Here is a 19,646-nt window from a genome sequence, read left to right as displayed (position 1 = left end):
TTGGAAATGGACTGCCTTCAAATCGATCACGACTTATGGCTACCCTATGAATAGGGATTTCATGGTAAGCGGTATTCAGAGGGAGTTTACCATTGCCTCCCTCTGAGGCTAGTCCTCTCCTGCTGGCTAGGGCCTGCTCAGCTTGCCACAGCTGCACAAGCCAGCCCCTTCCTTGTCCGCAATTGTCAGCTGGGGGGCAACTGGGCTCCTTGGGACTATGCAGCTTGCCCACGGCTGCACAGGTGGCAGGGCATGTAACCCCTGAGCCACTCACTGTGGGGGTGATCTTTAGCTGGCTCTTAACACCCAGGAGACACGAGCAGGGATTTGAACTCACAGACTCTGGACTCCCAGCCAGGCTTTCCTCCCCACTGTGCTATACCAGCTGTTAGTTTGTAATTAGCCCATTCAATATGGTATGTGTAGGGCATAAATGTGTAAAGCAGGGATGGGTAACTGGATCCAGTCAATGGGCTGGATCGTAACATTCCCCCATGGACCACTTTGACAGGTGACCTGACCTCAGGTGAAGCCTTTCCCTTTGCAGACCAACACTGAATTCAAGCAGGTCTGTAAAGAAAAAAAATCAAGACTCATGGGCAAAAAAAGCATTCTCCTTTGCTAGGTTGCCAAGGAAAAATGGTTCCTTTGCCCACACTGTACATTTTCAAACCTCATGGGCAAAGAAAGCCCTTCCCTTTGAAGATGGGCTTGAACTCAAACCAGGCTGCAAAGGAAAATCAATGCAGTCAATCTCAGTGGGTGTTGCAATCAAGTCTGATTTGCTTACAGGGCTGGTTGCAACTCCTGATTTTGACAGGGATTGGCTGCACTTGGGCAATTCCCACTTGGGAATTCTAGAGTGCAACTGATCCTGAGAGGGGCTGTATTTGGTGCCAAATGTAAAAGATGCCAAATGCAACCCCTGCATGCCAAGGAAAAATTGGGAGACTCCTGATGGTTCCTTTCCAGCCATGTCTTTATTTGCCCCACAGCTGATATCACATACAGTGTCAGGTGTGGAACAGGTAAGCTCCCAAGCTATGTGCACCATATGTCTTGTGCAGCTATCTTTATTGTCAGTGGCTATGTTCTCCTTCCACTGTGGAAGGCAGTATGAATACCAGTTGCTGGGATTCACAAATGGAGAGAGTACTTTTGCACTCAGGTCCTGCTTGCAGGCTTTCCATAGGTACCTGGTTGGCCACTGTGAGAACAGGATGTTGGACTAGATGGGCCTTTGGTCTGATCTAGCAGGGCTGTTTGTATGTATTTAGTGTCCAAACATTTAGCAAATGGATATTTCCTCTTTGTTCCTTAAAAAATGACAAACAAAATTCTGTGGGTCATGTCACCTCATAGTGACTTTCATCTTCATCATGAATTTGGGCCTCACGGAACTATATTATTGGAATTGCAGGGTATCTCAATATAAACATTGCATTGCGTTTTACAGGACATAAACACAAATTTGCTTCCTAGTTTTCTGGAATTTGCTTTTCAGAAAATGGAAGAGACAATTGTTTGGGTTTGGACCATCACAGGGTGCAAAATGGAAAATAAGCAATCACTGACAGGTTGCAGTTCTGATTTTGACTTTGTGATAATGGAAATCCTAGCAAGATACAAAAACAACAGAGAAAGACAATTTGAGAAACAGACAGAGAAGCTTCATTCCACTCAAGAGCTTGCCAAATGCTCAGTATTAGCAGAGGAGATTGCAGAGTTTTATAGTAGGAACATGGCAAATCATTTAAATTTTTGTGAACCAATATCTTATTTATGTGGCTGTGTGTGTATTCTGTGGCAACAAAAAAATAACAGTACACTCTGTACCAATAAAGTCCAAATTTCATAATCAAATGATTGTATTTAACATAGTGCTAAGTCAAATGTTCTGTCCGTGCAAGGATTTTTCCTTCAGTAATGCAACATTCTCCTCCCTCTATACCCTAAAACTATTCTGGGTTTTCCCCCAAGCTTCCAGAGCAGATTTGGGCATGGCGTGGGGTGTGCACTGGGAGAGGAGAGGTGGAAAATCTCCTTGTGCTAGTGCAATAATTTAGTTCAATACTGCCCAATATGACACTCCCTTGGCCCATGTAACATGGTGGCTGGTGAGCATCTGTTGTGGGAGGCCAGGGAGAGGAAAGATATAGGTTTCATGTACACACACACACACACACCAATGCTGGGAAGGGCCATATGGGGCTATTTAAGCCCCAGCCAGGCCCTTCTTGGGCTTTTTGGACTTTCTGGCACCCACCCAGACCTCTTGATGGCAGTACAGCAGTATTCCAGTTGCTTTGGGACCAAGTAGGAATTTTTTGCCTGTCTGTAGATTGGCTTTGCCTCTTATGTTTTCTCATCTATTCTGCATTTAAGGGCCTAGAAAGCCAGTGATTTTAAATAGGTTAATTGGTCACATTTGTCAGGAAGGTGTGGGAATTAAGAGAGAATTAGGAGAACTGGGAAGCACCCCTAGGCACCCTTTAAGGTTTATGGATATCTTTGGAACCCAGGTGCTAGAAGCTGTGGTGCCCTTTGCCTAGATATGGAGGGTCCAACCCTGAGTGGAGGTGGGGTCAGGAAGACCTCCCTATTTACCTTAATGGTGCGGTCCAAGTAGAGGGGCTGTGACCCTGTCATGCCTGTTGCTTTGTGCACCTTTTCACTCACCCAAAGCATTGAATTAGTTTAGTTGCCTGCAGATGTCACAAATAAATGTGACCCTAGTTCTTGCCTCTTATTTCCTGATTCTGGTTGCAAAGTACAATGTCAATGAAGCAGAACTGCATATAGCTACATAGGTTGTATCCAACAGTGCTATTCCAGTCACACAACAGACTTCTGCCTGCACAACAGCTGGCCCTGTACTGGTGACTTCAGTGTTCAACTTTTGTTTTTCTCCCCTCCCACAAGAGTTTTGCTTTTATTTATTTAGATAATTTATCTACCACTTGACATTTCTAGGATGAAAAAAATATCAAAAGTGGTTTATGAGTATCATAAAATATTACAAACAAAAACCAGAAAATAACAAATACTTCTAAAATATGGAAGTCCTTCTAAAAGGGAAAGTGGGCCATTTACATACAGATGCCAAGAACTTTATGAATCATAGTGCACATCTCTTGGGGTGGGGGTGGAGATGTGAGTTCACATTGTGTCACTCAAGCTGATCCCAAACTGTTCCTGTCAATTTGGATTAATTCCACTTCTTCTATTCAGAAGGGCTTTTGCATTTTTAATGGATTCTATCACATGCTTTTTAAGAGACTGCAGCTTTACACGTAGCTCAGGACTGATGGCTGAACAGGCAATTTACACAAAAACATACAGTTCAAGTCCTGTGTTGGATTGTCACTCTGTGCCCAAGGACACATGCTCAACTGCCTCTTTCTTTACTGCACTGGAACACTGTGGCTGATTAGAAGTGCCATGGATGGTGCAAGTGGGGCCACCTTACCAAGGCACAATGCAACATTTCCCCAGTTTCCAATGTGCACAAGGCCACTTGCCTCTTTCTCCATCCCCAACACGCCTCCTTCACCAAGGTGTTGGGACAGATCTGTTCCTGCCCAGATCTGTGGGAGTGGCACTACTTTAGGGCTGGCTCAGGTTGCTTCATGACAGACCTGCTAAACTGAATATCTAGGATTTGAGCAGATTTAGTTTCATTCATATTAATAATTGCGTCCCAGGGAGGTAGGCAAAGTACTGTGCAAATATCAACTAAAAATACCTATCAACAGTGAAATAAAACTCTTTAAAATATCCTTGCTTCAGACAAAATAAATTGGCCAAGGATTTTCTCCCCCCCCCCCCAAGTAGGTAGTGGCAATTTAGCATACAGTGTGTATCTGTATAAAATATGGTAACTTTTGACAATTTGTCCCACACAGATACAAGCTAGATGTGAATGATTCTAAAGGCCTCTGAATGGCAACGTTGTCAGTCTGGTCACTTGGTATCTTCATCCTGGAAATGAAGATGCACCTTGCCTTCCCCCCACCTCCATTTAGCAAGAATAAAGGCCAACCAGTGACCAATTAGTCAGACTTAAATGTGATTTGGTGACATTTTTGCTTCTGAACTCTCAGTATAAAATGGTTGTTTAGGAAATTACTAGCGAGAAAGATAAGAGATGTGCATATTACAGCTGTGAATTTCCACTTGCAGCTGAACATTTTATAAAACAAAACAAAAAAATGATCAGGTAACTACACTTTTTTTGGGAAATAATAGCATTGTACATGAATCACTTTTTGTCTTCCGAATGACTATTGAATCAATCTGTGGGTTTTGTTTTGTTGCAGTCTCTTCAGACTAAATGTTATATTAATTCTGTGGTTCTCGGCAATGCAGATGTGGAGGTGTTACCCTCTTGCCCCATCTATGGTAAGTAATAAACCTTACTTAGCAAGAGATATACTATGTGATTAACTTTTAAAATATCATATAACACTCCTTTAAGTACCAGTATGATCAATTTTATTTGATCAAATGCTCTTTATGGATGTTTTAACTTTAGCTTTACATAAGATTCGTTCTGTTATGCATTTTGTGCATCTAGAAAAATTATAACCACTTTCCACTTATTGATTTCCATGAATCCAGACTGTAGTCACTTTATACGAGGGATGCTGTTCCAGTGATCGAAGCATGAAACTGAGAATTAAGATGTTCAGTGCTATAAACTTGATTTAGTATGGATTCTTCTTCTTTTCATCGCTCTTCTTCAATATATCTAGCAGTGCAATCTTATTTGTATTTTACTTAGAACTGAAATTAGTTCTGCTAGATTCAGTGGGTCCCAGGTAAGCATGTGTAGGACCTGTATAGGATCGCACCACATATGCCTTTATTAACTTGAAACAGTTGTTCTATATCACACTATGCTTTGTACCACAGTCTTATTGGATGGAAAGCTAGCAGCACAACCTTAGCATTAGACAATCTGTTCTTGGGGTGGGGAAATAACATAGCTTACAAATATGTAGACAGCTGTTATTTGCAGTATGAAATTCATTTATCCATCTGGGCCATTTTTATCACATTAAAGCTACCCTATGGACAACATCACAACATTCCTATAGGAAGATTATATTTCACCACTTGCTTAATTCCAGGAATGAACACTCAAAAGTTTCACTGGGATTATTAATGAATTTGGGGAAACAGTGTACTTCATGTTGCACTCAGTGTTTTGCAATTTATATTTTATATTTACAACTCTCTGAAGGGACAAAGAGAGACTTTCCTGGGGCTGAGGAAGGATTTCAATCTGGGGTTCCCATGCTAAATAGAGGGATAAAATGGATTGCATCCATTATATGTTCCGTTCTGCAGAAGTGAGAACTTAATACAGATGGAAGAATTCATTTTCCCTGAGAATGATTCATCTATTGGAGGAAGATAACGTTTGGATGCAACCCATTGCATCCATCTCCCTACAACTGAGGGCGTTTTTGCTGCTGCTGATTTCCTGGTACAAATCACCACCACCCAGCAGCTGCATAGAGGAAAACATACATACATTTCTGTTGTGCCTGCATGTTTTCCCTACGGGGCTAAGAGCAGCTCTAGAAAGTGAGTTGTATCAGGGAATTAGCCTGGTGAAGGAATTTGGCTCTTTGCTCCTATCCTATCCAAATTGCCCCATACACAAGTGCATTTAGAAAAAGACTGGTAGGTTCAGTCACAGATCCTCCCATATCACACATAGTTTGGCCATGAAACTAATGAGACTTACTTTCAAGTGAAGGTATTGATGCCTTCTATCCACATTGCTTTTAAATGGGATGCACATGAGCATATGCTTCCATACTGTGGTCACATCCACACCAGTCATCGAAAGCTCTCTTATACCACTATAGCAATCATGATTTATTCCCCCAAAGAATGCTGGGAATTGTTGTTTGTTAAGGGTGCTGGGAATTGTAGCCAACAACTCTCCTAACTTCTCTCAGCACCCTTAACAAACTACAGTTCCCAGGATTCTTTTGTGGTAGCCATGACAGTTAAAGTGGTATAAGAGTGATTTAAATGTACAGTGTGAATGTGACCAAAGCTGCAACTTGTCATGTCTTTTTAAAGAATGACTAGAAGTGGGGTGGAATAGGAAATATATGTCGGAATATTTCAGTGGCGTTCTACATACTCCTTTTAAAATCATCATCATCATCATCAGTAATAGTATTGTTTTATTTATTTATTAAAACATTTATATGCCATACTTAAATGAGAAATTACTAAGACAATGTACAACATAACTCTCTTTAAAATATCCTAAACGCCATACACTATAAAGTTTTTCATCTGCCATCTGGGATCAATAGAAACTGGCGTTAAAATATCAGATGTCCAGGAAGTCCTGTGTAAGCAGTTTAGGGATAGAAAGATCTGTCAATTTCTGTTCTCTCAGTTTCTCGTTTTTCCAATCTTAAATTCAGTTCTCCACATTTTAGTGCAAATTTCTCCTAATAAAACACATTTTTGTAGGCGGTTTTGACTAATGTACACATTTTTGCAAGCTATTTCTCATAATATAATGAGTGTGTTTTGGTTCTCATATTGTTTCAGAAAGTGTGACTTTGATAGATTCAGCTTCAAATGAGAACCGAATCGAAATTCTTGCCTAACCCTAAAGCAGATACACTTTTGATGGCCCACAAAATATTGGCATTGTTGGTACCTGACAGATTTCTAGGCAGAGACTGTTCCACAAGGTTGGTGTCACCACAGCCCATTTCAAGTGGTCATAAGATGACTGTCTACAGCATGTGGCACAACCAAAAGGTTGGCTTCCTTTGGTTGTTGCAGTAGTTATCATCATCAATATCCAAAAGTGAATTCATGGATTGAAACAGATTTCTAGTGTGGATTTGGAGTACCAAGTAGGAGGAAATAGCATCACAACCAGCAGTAGAATAATGGTATGAGCATTCATTAAGATGGTAAGGTTCCTTCACATACTAGGCACAGTTATCTCCAAGCACACAGTCTACAGAAATATCCAGCTGCTCTGGAGTTTCTTTGGACCAAAGCCAAATGACTAGTGAAATAAATTAATTTTCTGTGAATCAAAAGAAATTAGCACTGAAAAAGCAGGTATATCGTCCAGGATAATCATCGATGCTTTGTAATATTCAATTAGAAGGTAGTTTTATTGCAATAATTAAGTCCTGTGTTTCTGTATTTCCCACTGCTAGAAAATATCTTGTAGAAGTCTTTATTCTTCACTTTTCTTCTTCCAGCCATGTATAACATTGTCATGAAGCAGTCACAGAATGGAGCTTGGTCACTCCTTTTACACAGGTTCATAGGTAATCTGATTGCAGCTTCCTCCTCTGGAATTTACCATGAAATTATGGTAGTGCTTCCAGGCAGCATCCTATAGACTGTTTCTCCTTGCAAGATAGGGCATACCCCTGGAAGAGTGCTTAAGAGAGAGGAAGGACCATACCTCAGTGGTCCTGCACATGTTTTGCATGCAAAAGGTCCCATGTTGAATTGCTGCCATCTCCAGTAAGAGCTGGGAAAGACTCCTGTCTGAGGGCTAAACTAGACATGATGTTGTGCATTTAACATGAACATGTTTTTAAAAATGGAAATAGCCCTGGCAGGGGGGGGTGCTCTCTGATAATTATCAGGCTCTCCACAGGTGTGGACAGGCAATTTAACCCTTTCCTCCCCATCTTCAGTCTTGAATAAAATCCATCCTTTGAAGCCGCTATCTTCCAATGCAAAGGCACATTTAACTTCATATCTAGTTTGGCCCTGAAACCCATTGCCAGTCAATGCAGTAGACAATGCTGGGCAAGATGTACAAATGGCCAAATACAGTATTAGCAGTGCTTTTTGTGATGGTACTCACTGGTACGGAGTACTGGCACCTCTTGTTTGGCTGCCCAGGATAAGGATTAGCAAGAAATTTTATTCAGTTTGTATTTCAAGCTGAATCTATCAAATTCACACTTTTCAAAACAATATGAGAACTGGAATGCAGCCATTCTTTGAAATTTGCACTTATCTGAATTTGCAGTGCAGTTATCCAACCTACCAATGTTTATAAAAGTGGATATGTTAGGAGGAAAATGTGCATAAAAATGAATATATGAGTGAAAATAACATACAAAATGCATTATATGACAAAAATTGCTTGCAAAAATGTGTACATTAATCAAAGCTGCCTACAAAAATGGGTCTATCAGGAGAAAATCGCTCTAAAATTCTAGAGAATTTTCATTAGGATTTTGTTTTTGTAAAAAATGCAGATTGCTGCAGAAATGTGAACTGAATTTAAGATTGGAAAAATGAGAAACTGAGAGAACCGAAAGTGACGGATCTTTCCATTTCTAGCCCAGGGCAACCATTTTGTGCTGGCACCCACAGCACTTTTAGCAAGCACCACATTTTTTTAACCAAAAACCCCTCATTATTTTTAAGTTTAAAAAGCTGAGTCTAAGGCAGTTCCTATGAGAATATACTTTGAGAGTACTTTAAAGACAATTTTACGATTCCCTCTGCTCTTGGAATATTCTTTCCAAAGTCGCATGGACTTACTCCTCTTCAGACAAGTAATATATGGGCTTTTATACACGTGGGCATTACAGAGCTTGAGTCTAGAGCATTTAACTAGAAAAGGTAGTTTTATTGCTAAAACAAATTAAGACAATCTTTATAGAAAATAAAATGAATAAAACTATGTCTGAATTTTCAAACCATGTTTGTATACCACTTTGAGCACCTTGGATCAACATCATCATCATCTGGCTCTGCATTGATGTTGGTTTTACAAAGCTAGGACTAACAGCTAAGTGCTAGGGTAAAAGAATGCCTCATTTCAAATGGATCAAACTTGGGGCTGATAGCAGAATTTTCCTTTGGCCTCTCAGCCAATAAGGGCCCAGGGGCTGAGCTTAGGGTCACTTACAAATTTAAGACACACCAGTGGGGGAGTTAGCTTTGATGTGGGCCCTTCCAAGTGGTAGGGTTAGTTATTAATTTAAAGGCATCTGGAGCAGGAAATGAATGTCGACAAAGAAATATTCTTTACTATTGGCAGTTAACGGAGCATTTATCAGATTGGTAGGATGCTTATACACTTGAAAAGAGAAGGGGTTTATTTATTTATTATACTTGTATACCGCCCCATAGCCGAAGCTCTCTGGGCGGTTTACAGTAACTAAAAACAAATACAGTTTAAAATACATCTTTTTAAAAAACAATTTAAAAAAAATTAAAAATTTAAAACAATATAAAATGAAATGCTCCCCCTTCCCAAGGTAGAGAACCTGCTGTTTTTTGAAAAGTATCTCATTCGCTTCCTCTTATGGAAAACTCAGGGTCATTTTTGAGATCAAAACAGATCTAAGAGCGCAATCCTCTACATGCCCACTTAAAAATAAGACCCAGCGAGTTCAAGGGGATTTAGGTAGCAATCCTAATCCCCAGCTGGGGGTGGGGGGTGGGCAGTGGTACTGAATGGAGTGGTGGAACACAGGTACATTCAAAGGGCTGCTACTCTTGCCTGCCAGGGCAGAAGATCGGGGGAGTATTTTCACAAATTTTGCTGTGCCAGCTTGAGCCTTGGACAGCAGGTGGGCCAGATTGGGGTTCTCTCTGGCTGCTGGGCCAGCCCAGCTCCACCACTTCCCCACCCCTCTTCTGCCCCATTTTAGGGCCTTATACCAACTACTGCCAGCAGGAACACTGCTGGTGATAGCCTGATAACAGCCCACTCTGTCAGAGGGCACAGCAGGGGCCTCTTACAGAGGAGCCTGGCAGAGACAGGTGGACAAACCCCTCCAGCACATCCTAACCATTCACCCTCAGCAGCATGGATTGGAAGTTAGGATTGCTCTGTTACTCTGAGGTAGGTATTTATAAGATTGTAATGTAGAAGATGTTTCATCATCACAATTATGCAAGGACATTTTAATTAATAAAATGCATTGTCTGTATAAGTGGAACCTATTAGTCTTCCCCTTGTATTGACTTTCATTTAAATAACAACCATCTTCTGTTTGTATGCAATAATTATGAACTTTATTTTTTTGGCCAGGATATTGATTAGTTGTCATCTATTTTTAATAGCTATTTGTTTTTATGGATCTCACTGCAAACATATGAAACGTTTAATGCATTCATTGTCTCTGCCCCCCCCCAATTCACTGTCTATTTGCCTTTAAAATACATTTTTAAAGGTTCTGTTATAAAATATTTACAAACCCTGTTTGGTTATTATTACACCTCTGTAGATCTAGGATTGTTTGCATTAAGCATGGTGCAAGTGTTATGGATCACTGGAAAGAAAGTAAGGTGGAGGCACACAGATAGTTTGACCAGTATGCTGTGAGGTTTCTAGCTCTGTGATCAGATATACTGGAGAGGGTGGTACTTAGTTCTGGGATCATTGATTATAAGTGATCTACCCAGCCAGTGCATCCTTACCCCTAAGCAAGAAGAGTCTCAATGCTGCAGTTGCTTCCAGGGCTCCTGCAGCTACTATTTAGCTAAATGGTGCAGGTAGCACATGATTTTCAGGAGCAATGAGATAGCAGGCTTTGGCACACAGAATTCTTGGGCAACTGCCAGTTCCTCAGCTCACCAATGATGCCTCCCCTGCCCCCCTTTAGATTGTTTACTGGCTCTGTACTCAGACCTTAAAACCTACCTGGACCCTTCAGTCTTCTTCTGAGGCCCTTCTCCAGGTCCTTCCTCTGAGGGGGCTCAGAGGGTGGTGACAAGGGAGAGGGTCTCTTCAGTTGTGGCTCCCCATCTATGGAATATGATCTCTAGTGAGGTCCACCTGGCATTTTCATTTACATCTTTTCATCACCAGGTAAAGACTTATCTTCTTCCCCAGGCATTTGATAGACTAAGGCTACAATCCAGTACACACTTACCTGGGAGTAAGTCCCACTGAACCCCATGGAGCTTACTTCCAAGTAGACATGTATCGGATTGCAGTCTAATATGTTGTTTGTGTTAGTGTGCTGCCAAAGCTTTCTGTGGCTGTATGGGTGTGGTTGTTGTTTTATTATACAGCCACAAGAGTGGCTGTATACTATAGCCAGCATGGATTTTTCGCATTCCACAATGTTAAATTGAAAATAACCTTCATGTCATTCTGATGCTCCCATAAACACATTTCAGAACAAAACATTACATAACTTATAGTCCTGAACTCAGAAACACTTGCTTAACAACTATCTAAATTTTCATGGCGATACGCAAAACAGTCAGAGAGAATCAAAAGTTCAAAGTGTAAAAAGAGAGAGAGAGAAAAAACAGACTCCTGTTGGACTTTTATCTGTCTGTGTTCTCATAATCTGTTGAAATTAATTAAAACGCAGCCATGTTCACAGAGTACCTGTAATCCTATTACTGACCTTGCTCCATACTCTGACCTTCATCTTCTGCAATCGAAAAGTTAAAAAAAAATGCCCGGCTGATTTTTAATTAATTTAAGAAATTTAGCATTGGAGTCAATGTTAAGTGCGGGCTTGCTCAGTAAGAACCAACTGTTAGTGTTCTAAAAGCCAGATTCACAGCTGCTTGGCTTGGCTGATCAGGAGGCCACACCTACACCAGATCTTTATTTCACTTTAGACAGTCATGGCTTCCCCCAAAGAATCCTAGGAAGTGTAGTTTGTGAAGGGTGCTGAGAGTTGTTAGGAAACTCCTGTTCGCCTGACTGGGCACCGATGGCCAGCATGGTTTAATAGTCAGCTGCTCTGACTGAAGCTCTGTGAGGAGAAAGGGGCCTCCTAGCAACTAACAACATGGGGAATTGTCTCAGTCTGCACAAGTTAAAACAGTGGGATGTGAAATATATTCTAGCAAAATTCTAGGTATGCTCTATGTTTTAATTGACCAAATTGAGTGGTTTAAGCATAGCAGGTTGAGCACATGAGTCTTGGGCAGGCCACGTTTGTTTTTTCCAACAGCTAGAGTCATTGCTTAAGTAGCAACATATTGTAATCAGTCTGATTTTCCATCAAACTGCAATTTCAAATTCAACTGTTTATGCACCCAAAATAGAAATAGAACATAACCTCCAATTTGAAACACAAAAGGCTCTCTTCGCCATCATATGACATTGACCAATAAAAAGGCTTTGAAATTAATAAAAATGAATTTGACACAGATTTCTAGGAAGAATAATGAGAGAAATATAATTTTCTAGGTTAGATTCTCTGTAGAAACATTAGTAACACAGGAAAGAGCAAAGTAAGAACACCAACAAACATACAAAAATGTAATTCTCCATCTTTGGAGATGGCAGGTGTTGCCACCACTCACCATATGCTCAGAGGCACATGTTACCAAATTCTTCCAAGCTACACAGGAAATGGATTGGACTGTGAAAGACCAATCCAAATTGTGTTTGCATTTTACAAATTTGTAGGGCAGTTCAGAGAGGAGGTCTCCTGCTCCCCTGGTGCATTCACTAAAGCTGCTCAATTTCCCTGCTTTTTAAAATTTGATAGAAATATCTGTTGGCTATAGGTACGTTCTTAAACTGCAAGGTTTTTTGCCTATTAGTGAATTATTATTTTGTTTTATGGTATATTTACTTCTGTTTTTAATAAAGTTGAGTAGCAAGCAACTAATAAATCATCATCATCATCATAATCTCTGACAGCACTGGGTGGCTGAACCTAGCCACCATTTGAATTTCATAGAATCATAGAATAGTAGAGTTGGAAGGGGCCTATAAGGCCATCAGGTCAACCCCCTGCTCAATGCAGGAATCCAAATCAAAGCATTCCTGACAGATGGCTGTCCAGTTGCCTCTTGAATGCCTCCAGTGTTGGAGAGCCCACTACCTCTCTAGGTAATTGGTTCCATTGTCGTATGGCTCTAACAGGTAGGAAGTTTTTCCTGATGTGCAGTTGAAATCTGGCTTCCTGCAACTTGAGCCCATTATTCTGTGTCCTGCACTCTGGGACAATCGAGAAGAGATCCCGGCCCTCCCGTGTGACAACCTTTCACGTACTTGAAGAGTGCTATCATATGTCCCCTCAGTCTTCCCTACTCCAGGCTAAACATGCCCAGTTCTTTCAATCTCTCCTCATAGGGCTTTGTTTCCAGTCCCCTGATTATCCTTGTTGCCCTCCTCGGAACCTGTTCCAGTTGGTCTGCATCCTTCTTGAACTGGACACAGTACTCAAGATGAGGACTAATCAGTGCTGAAAAGCGCGAACTAATACTAGTACTTCACACGATTTGGAAACTATACTTCTGTTAATGCAGCCTAATATAGCGTTTGCCTTTTTTGCAGCCACATCACATTGTTGGCTCATATTCAGCTTGTGATCAACAACAATTCCAAGATCCTTCTCACATGTCGTATTGCTGAGCCAAGTACCCCCCATCTTATAACTGTGCATTTGGTTTCTTTTTCCTAAGTGTAGAACTTTGCATTTATTCCTGTTAAATTTCATTCTGTCGTTTTCAGCCCAATGCTCCAGCCTATCAAGGTCCCTTTGAATTTTGTTTCTGTCTTCCACGGTATTAGCTGGGACATCATCTGCAAATTTGATAAGCATGCTCTGTACCTCCACATCCAAGTCATTAATAAAAATGTTGAAGAGCACTGGGCCCAGGACCGACCCCTGTGGTACCCCACTCTTTACTTCCACCCAGTTTGAGAAAGAACCATTGATAAGCACTCTTTGATTATGATTCTGGAACCAACTGTGGATCCACCTGATAGTTGTTCCAGCCAGCCCACATTTAGCTAGTTTGTTAATCAGAATATCATGGGGCACTTTGTCAAAAGCTTTGCTGAAGTCGAGATATATTATGTCCACAGCATCCCCACAGTCTACAAGGGAGGTCACCTGATCAAAAAACAAGATAAGATTAGCTTGGCAGGATTTGTTCTTCATAAATCCATGTTAGATCCTAGTAATCACTGCATTGTTTTCAAGGTGTTTATAGATTAACTGCTTTATAATCTGTTCCAGATTTTTTCCAGGGATTGGTGTTAACCTGACTGGTCTGTAGTTCCCTAGTTCCTCTTTCTTGCCCTTTTTGAAGATAGGGACAACATTAGCTCTCCTCCAGTCATCCAGCACTTCACCAGTCCCCCATGATTTCGCAAAGATAGTAGACAGCGATTCTGAGAGTTCTTCAGCCAGTTCCTTCAATACTCTAGGATGTAGTTTATCAGGCCCTGCTGATTTGAACTCATTCAAACTGATTAGATATTCCTTGACTGTTTGTCTATCAGTCTCAAGCTGTAATCCTGCCCCTTCTACTTCATGTTTCCCGGGAGGTCATAGGCCCTTTTTTGGGAGAAGACTGAGCCAAAGTAGGAATTGGGCACTTCTACCTTTTCTTTGTCATCTGTTATCATTTTGCCATCCTCATTGAGTACCTTTGCCACCATTTCTTTTCTCTGTCTTTTACTATGAATGTACCTGAAGAAAGCTTTTTTGTTGCTTTTAGCATCTCTCGCTAACCTCAGCTCATTCTCAGCTTTAGCCTTCCTGACCATCCCTGCAATTCCGTGATACCTGCCTGTACTCTTCCTTTGTGGTCTTGCCTTCTTTCCACTTCCTGTATGTGTCCTTTTTTGTTTTCAGGTCCTCTCTAAGCTTTTTGTGAAGCCACATTGGCTTCTTCTGCTGTTTCCCCCTTTTTTCCTTGATGGAATTGCTTGCCATTGTGCTTTTAGAATTTCCTTTTTTAGAAACTCCCACCCATCTTGGACTCCTTTTCTTATTCGGGTGGCTTGCCATGGAACCGTACTTACAATTGTTCCGAGTTTATTAAAATCAGCTTTCCTGAGGTCTGGGGTGTGCGTATGGCTACTCTCAGCCTTTGCTTCTGTTAAAATCAAGAATTCAAGTATGGTGTGGTCACTCTCCCCTAGAGTTCTCGTAACTGCCATTTCCAACAAGGCCCCCAACATTGTGTTGCTCTGGGGCATTACAGGAAATTTAAATGGTGGTAAGACCTACTATCAGACACAAAATTGTAAAGTTTGCTGGTCAGAGTACTTTCATTTCCTCCCCTATGAACAGCTCAACCCTTTGCTGAATTGTGCTACTTTTGGGTTCATCGTATTTGGCATTAAGAAGTCCCCTCAGAATCTGATGCTGGCAGCAGCATTGCCACAAATCTTCTACTTCCTTCCTCGCAAGGAGAGTCATGGTTTCCTTTGCCATACACTGTGTTTGAGGAGAGGTCACATTGTTGGAGCTATGTCCTAGGGCAATGGTTCAGGCCTGGCACCAGCAGTCTGCTAGGTCAGGCACTGTCCAAGGACCCCAGGACTTGGAAAGGCCACTTATCAGCCTTATCTGGCTGTGCTATCATTCATTGCTCATGGTGAAGCCAGCAGTGGGTGGCTGTGCTGCTGTTGAATGGAAGTTTAGCTCCCATTCAAAGGTGCTTCCACCCACTCCGTGCTGTAACATGTCCGGTGGATGAAGGTGAATGGCACCACACACCTCAATGCAGTGGCAGAAAAAGCATGTGGTGGCCATGGCTGTCATAGAACAGGGTTCAGCACTGCCTTGGTTGGGTATCGGGAGGCAAAGGACTCCTAAATTCTGGCACTGTCTGGCACTAGCTCATCATCCACCTGGCCTCAATAAAGACGGTGAGCAACTCTCAACACACCTTGGGGTCCTACCTGTGCCAGTGTGGCATAGGTATTTTTATATATAAATTGGGAGACCCAGATTCCAATCTCTAGCCAGCTCTTTTATAGGCTATGGTAAGTTGCTATATACCAGCCTACCTGAATTCAAAGGGTGTTGTAAGAATGAGGTGTCAAAAGGATATATATTGTGAGTCTATCTAAGCTCTTAAGACAAGATATGAAAAGATAACACCTCAAGCCTCATTAAAAAGCATCAGTAGAATACTCTGAAGCTTTAGCTATATAAAGGTTTTCCTGTCAGAAAGAATGGTTAAATGATTCGTCATACACAAACAGCAGCAACGGAAAATGGAAAAAGGAATGCTATCTTAAAAGGAAAGCCAGAACAATAGAGCACTGTTAATGATACAGTAAAAAACGGCTTGCTTTTGAGCACAATTTCTACAATAGCAAAAATCTTTCCAGGTAAGCTGTGTGCTTTCATATCCATGGACCTTATAGAAACCTGACATTCTATATCTCTAATCTAGAGCTAAGACAAATTCATCCATGCTTTTTTAAGTCTAAATGGTTTTGTGTATACGCACCTGTCGTAAGTGTATAAATCCATAACATGGCTTTTCCTTATCTGTGATTCCCCCCCCCCCAATCTTCAGAGCAATAATCCTTTTTATTTGAATTGCCAGCTGTCTGGGAAATCTGATTACTGTCTCCTCCTGCTGAATAGTTGCCTAGCCAAGCTGGATGGGTCCGAAGAATTGGCATTGTTCAAGCCTTTTCTGGAGAAGTCTTCTATTAAAAGGTCATTTCGGAATGGGGTTGGCTCGGGAATTAAAAAAACTTCCTTTCGAAGAGCCAAGTCATAACCAAGTGGCGAAGGAAATGCCCACACATCAGAATCTGTAGTTTAACTGGATGTGCTTAAAATTGTTTGTAGTACAATTTAGACGAGGTAGGAAACTTATAGAGACAATGTATCAGTATGTTCATAATGTAAACAGATGTTTATTTGAAATGGTACAAGCCAAGTGAAGCAAATATTATTGTTCAAAGCAAGAATTTCTTTCAGAATTTTAACAGCACACATTTTTGCATTGATATAAAAAGTGTTTTCAGTTTAATTCCACCTATTAACAGATACGTTAACACAAATATAACACAAAAACACAAAACTGTGTTTTATTTTGAACCATTTGGAAGCTGTTGTGAAGAAATCAACTAAATAATCTGGAAGTGCTTGTCTCTAGCCCCCCCCCCCCGTTTGCAGTTCTGCTAACACAATTCTCATTTACATGATACACTTTTTGTACAATCTCATTCACAGACAGAACTGGGTATTTGGGTAAATGGGAGGTCCATGGAAGAGAAAGCCAAATTCAGTTTGCAGGGGTGTCAAGAAACTAGGCTTTTCTCAGTGTAGGTTCTACAAGAAAGTATTTTGAAGTATGTTTTGGACAAGTCAAGTCTGCAGTCCTACTGACATCAAGGAAAATGCATCAATACATTTTACAGATCACCTTCTATATACAGAAACATATATTGAGATGAGCCAAATATTAATCTAATGAGCTTTGCTTGCCTTTTTTTAATTGGTGTCCTACAATGGAAACTAGTCTCTTTTCCTCTTCAGGTCTTTCCATTTATTTCTTTGCTGTACGAAAATAGACCTGATTAGTTGTGCAGTCTCAAAACATTGTAGACATTGTCAGCAAGAAAAGGTCATCTGCTGAGTTACATTATTTGTGTGACTTGTACCTTGTGGCCATTTCCTCAGAGAAGTGATGTAAGAAATTCTGCATGCTGGCATAATGATGTTATGAAAGCATTCAATCAGATGCATTTTGAAAACAAAGCAAAAATATTAACCATTGCATGGGGTTGTTTCAAAAGTCTCATTTAAGCATTACAACAAAAGTAATTTTATTAGTAAAAGCAGATGTGGAATCTACATTATAAATTTAAGTTGTCTAAAGTGCAAGAAAAGGAACAGCATAATCAACTATTGTTTTCATGTGAATAAAAACTGTGTACATGTTAAGGTGCGGACATTTTTGTGTGTGACAGAAATTATCAATAAGAGTTGGAGTTTTCTGAATTATCTGGAGCCAGCTTGACAGAAATTTTGGTATAATTCAGCTTTCCTCTAGTATATGTTGGCTGGCATTATCTGCTCTGGGTCAGTGAAACTTCAAAAAAATATACAACATGCCAAAATACACAGTGTCTTGTTCTTTTTGACTCCCAGGTATTTGGACAACCAGTGATTGGGATGTACAATCCACTGGTAGCTTACAAGTAAATATGAATGTTTTCAAGCATTAAGAATCCCCATATGGGAGTTTTTGCAGTGCCAGTTCAATCTTTTTTGGGGAGGGGGAAGGGTTAGGAAAAATGCTCCCAGTGGATCTCCTTTCCTCAGTGCACACACTTTCTCTTCTTACTGCGGCTATTATTGCTCATCCATTTGCCTCTCCCTCTCGTGTCAATCAGCGCTACCTCCCAAGACAGACAAGGTGTGCTGAGGTCACTTCTCTTGCTGCTTGCTTGGAGAAGGCAAGTGAACAGACAGTATGAGTGAGGGCAAGCAGAAAGGCCTGGAGTGGGATGCAGAAATTGGATATGGGCCTTGACATGCACCCAATGTTGCCAACCTCTGATGTTGTCTCTGCAGGGGAGCTCCTGGGGCCAGTTGTGATGTAAGCATGAAGCAACTTTGTGGGCCAGAGTGGTGTGTGGACCCTTGCAATATTTACTAATAGGCAAAAAAACTTGCAGTTTAAGAACGTACCTATAGCCAACAGATATTTCTATAAAACTTTGAAAAGCAGGGAAATTGGACTGCTTAGTGAATTTCTCTGCTTTTTAATCTGGGAGATAAGAAATGGGATCCTGTGCAAGTTTGCTAAGAATGGATTGATCATTTGCCTGCTTATTGAGTTCAATGGGATTTACTCCCATGCAATCATGTAACTGAACAGGTAAAACTGACCATGGAGGAGTAGGGGGAGGGGACAGGAGAGGGAAAGAAGAATGGAGGGGAAGGATTGGAAAGGGAGGGGGAGGGAGGGACAAAGGAAGGGGGAGGGAAGGGGCAAAAGGGATGGAATAGAAGGGAGGAGCAGGGAAGGGCAGGTTTGATCATTTGCATGCTTTTTGAGTTCAGTGGAATTTACTCCTGTACAATCATGCTTAGCATAGGTGAAAATGACCACAAGCAGAGGCAGGGGGGGGAGGAGAGGGAAGAGGCAGGGAGGGGGAGGGGAAGAGATTGGGTGGGTGGGCACTGGGCAGAGGAAAGGAAGGACATTCCTGGGCAGAGGAAAGAAAGGAAAACATTGTGAACAGTATCATGGTTTTTCAGGGTCCCCCCCAACTTTTTATTCTACAGCAGGCACTTGCAGTCTCCCACCTGTATTTATGCCAAAGCTGTCACTGGCCACATCCACACCAGATACATAATATTCCACTTTAGACAGTCATGGCTTCTCCCAAGGAATCCTGGGAAGTGTAGTTAGTGAAGGGTGCTGTGAGTTGCTAGGAGAGGTCCTATTCCCCTCACAGAGCTACAATCCCCCGAAGAGGGGCAGACTATTAAACAACTCTCAGTACCCTTCACAAACGACACTTCCGAGGATTCTTTGAGGGAAGCCATGACTGTCTAAAGTGAAATAAAGTTCTGGTGTGGGTGTGGCCACCTAATTAGCCATGCCAAACAGCTGTGAGACTGTTGGTTCTTCCTGAACATACCCAATGTTACAATCGACTTCAATGTTAAATTTCTTAAATTAATCAAAAATCAGCAATGCACTTTTTAAAACTTTTAAACTACAGCAAATGAAGGTCAGAGGATGGGGCAAGGTAAGTAATAGGATTACATGTGCTCTGTGAACATGGCTGAGTTTTAATTAATTTCAACAAATTATGATACCACTGACAGAAAAAAGTCCAACGGGTCTGGATTTTTTTCCTCTTGTTTTACAATTTGAACTCCCGATTCTCTCTGACAGTTGTGTGTATC

General features: G+C 41.2%; 1 protein-coding gene across 1 annotated transcript; it reads left to right on the top strand.

Moving 5' to 3' along the window:
• The first annotated feature begins 937 nt into the window (after positions 1 to 937).
• NPS (neuropeptide S) lies at positions 938 to 16,663 on the top strand. Its single transcript, XM_061634364.1, has 3 exons — positions 938 to 1,028; positions 4,320 to 4,401; positions 16,315 to 16,663. Exons 2-3 carry the CDS (start codon positions 4,363 to 4,365, stop codon positions 16,492 to 16,494), a joined length of 219 nt encoding a protein of 72 aa, XP_061490348.1. The 5' UTR covers positions 938 to 1,028; positions 4,320 to 4,362; the 3' UTR covers positions 16,495 to 16,663.
• The last annotated feature ends 2,983 nt before the right edge of the window (positions 16,664 to 19,646 follow it).

The sequence above is a fragment of the Rhineura floridana genome, chromosome 7 (genome assembly GCF_030035675.1).
Source record: "Rhineura floridana isolate rRhiFlo1 chromosome 7, rRhiFlo1.hap2, whole genome shotgun sequence".
NCBI lineage: Eukaryota > Metazoa > Chordata > Lepidosauria > Squamata > Rhineuridae > Rhineura > Rhineura floridana.
The sequence above is the reverse complement of the archived record's forward strand: the minus strand, read 5'-3'. Positions and strand labels throughout refer to the sequence as shown.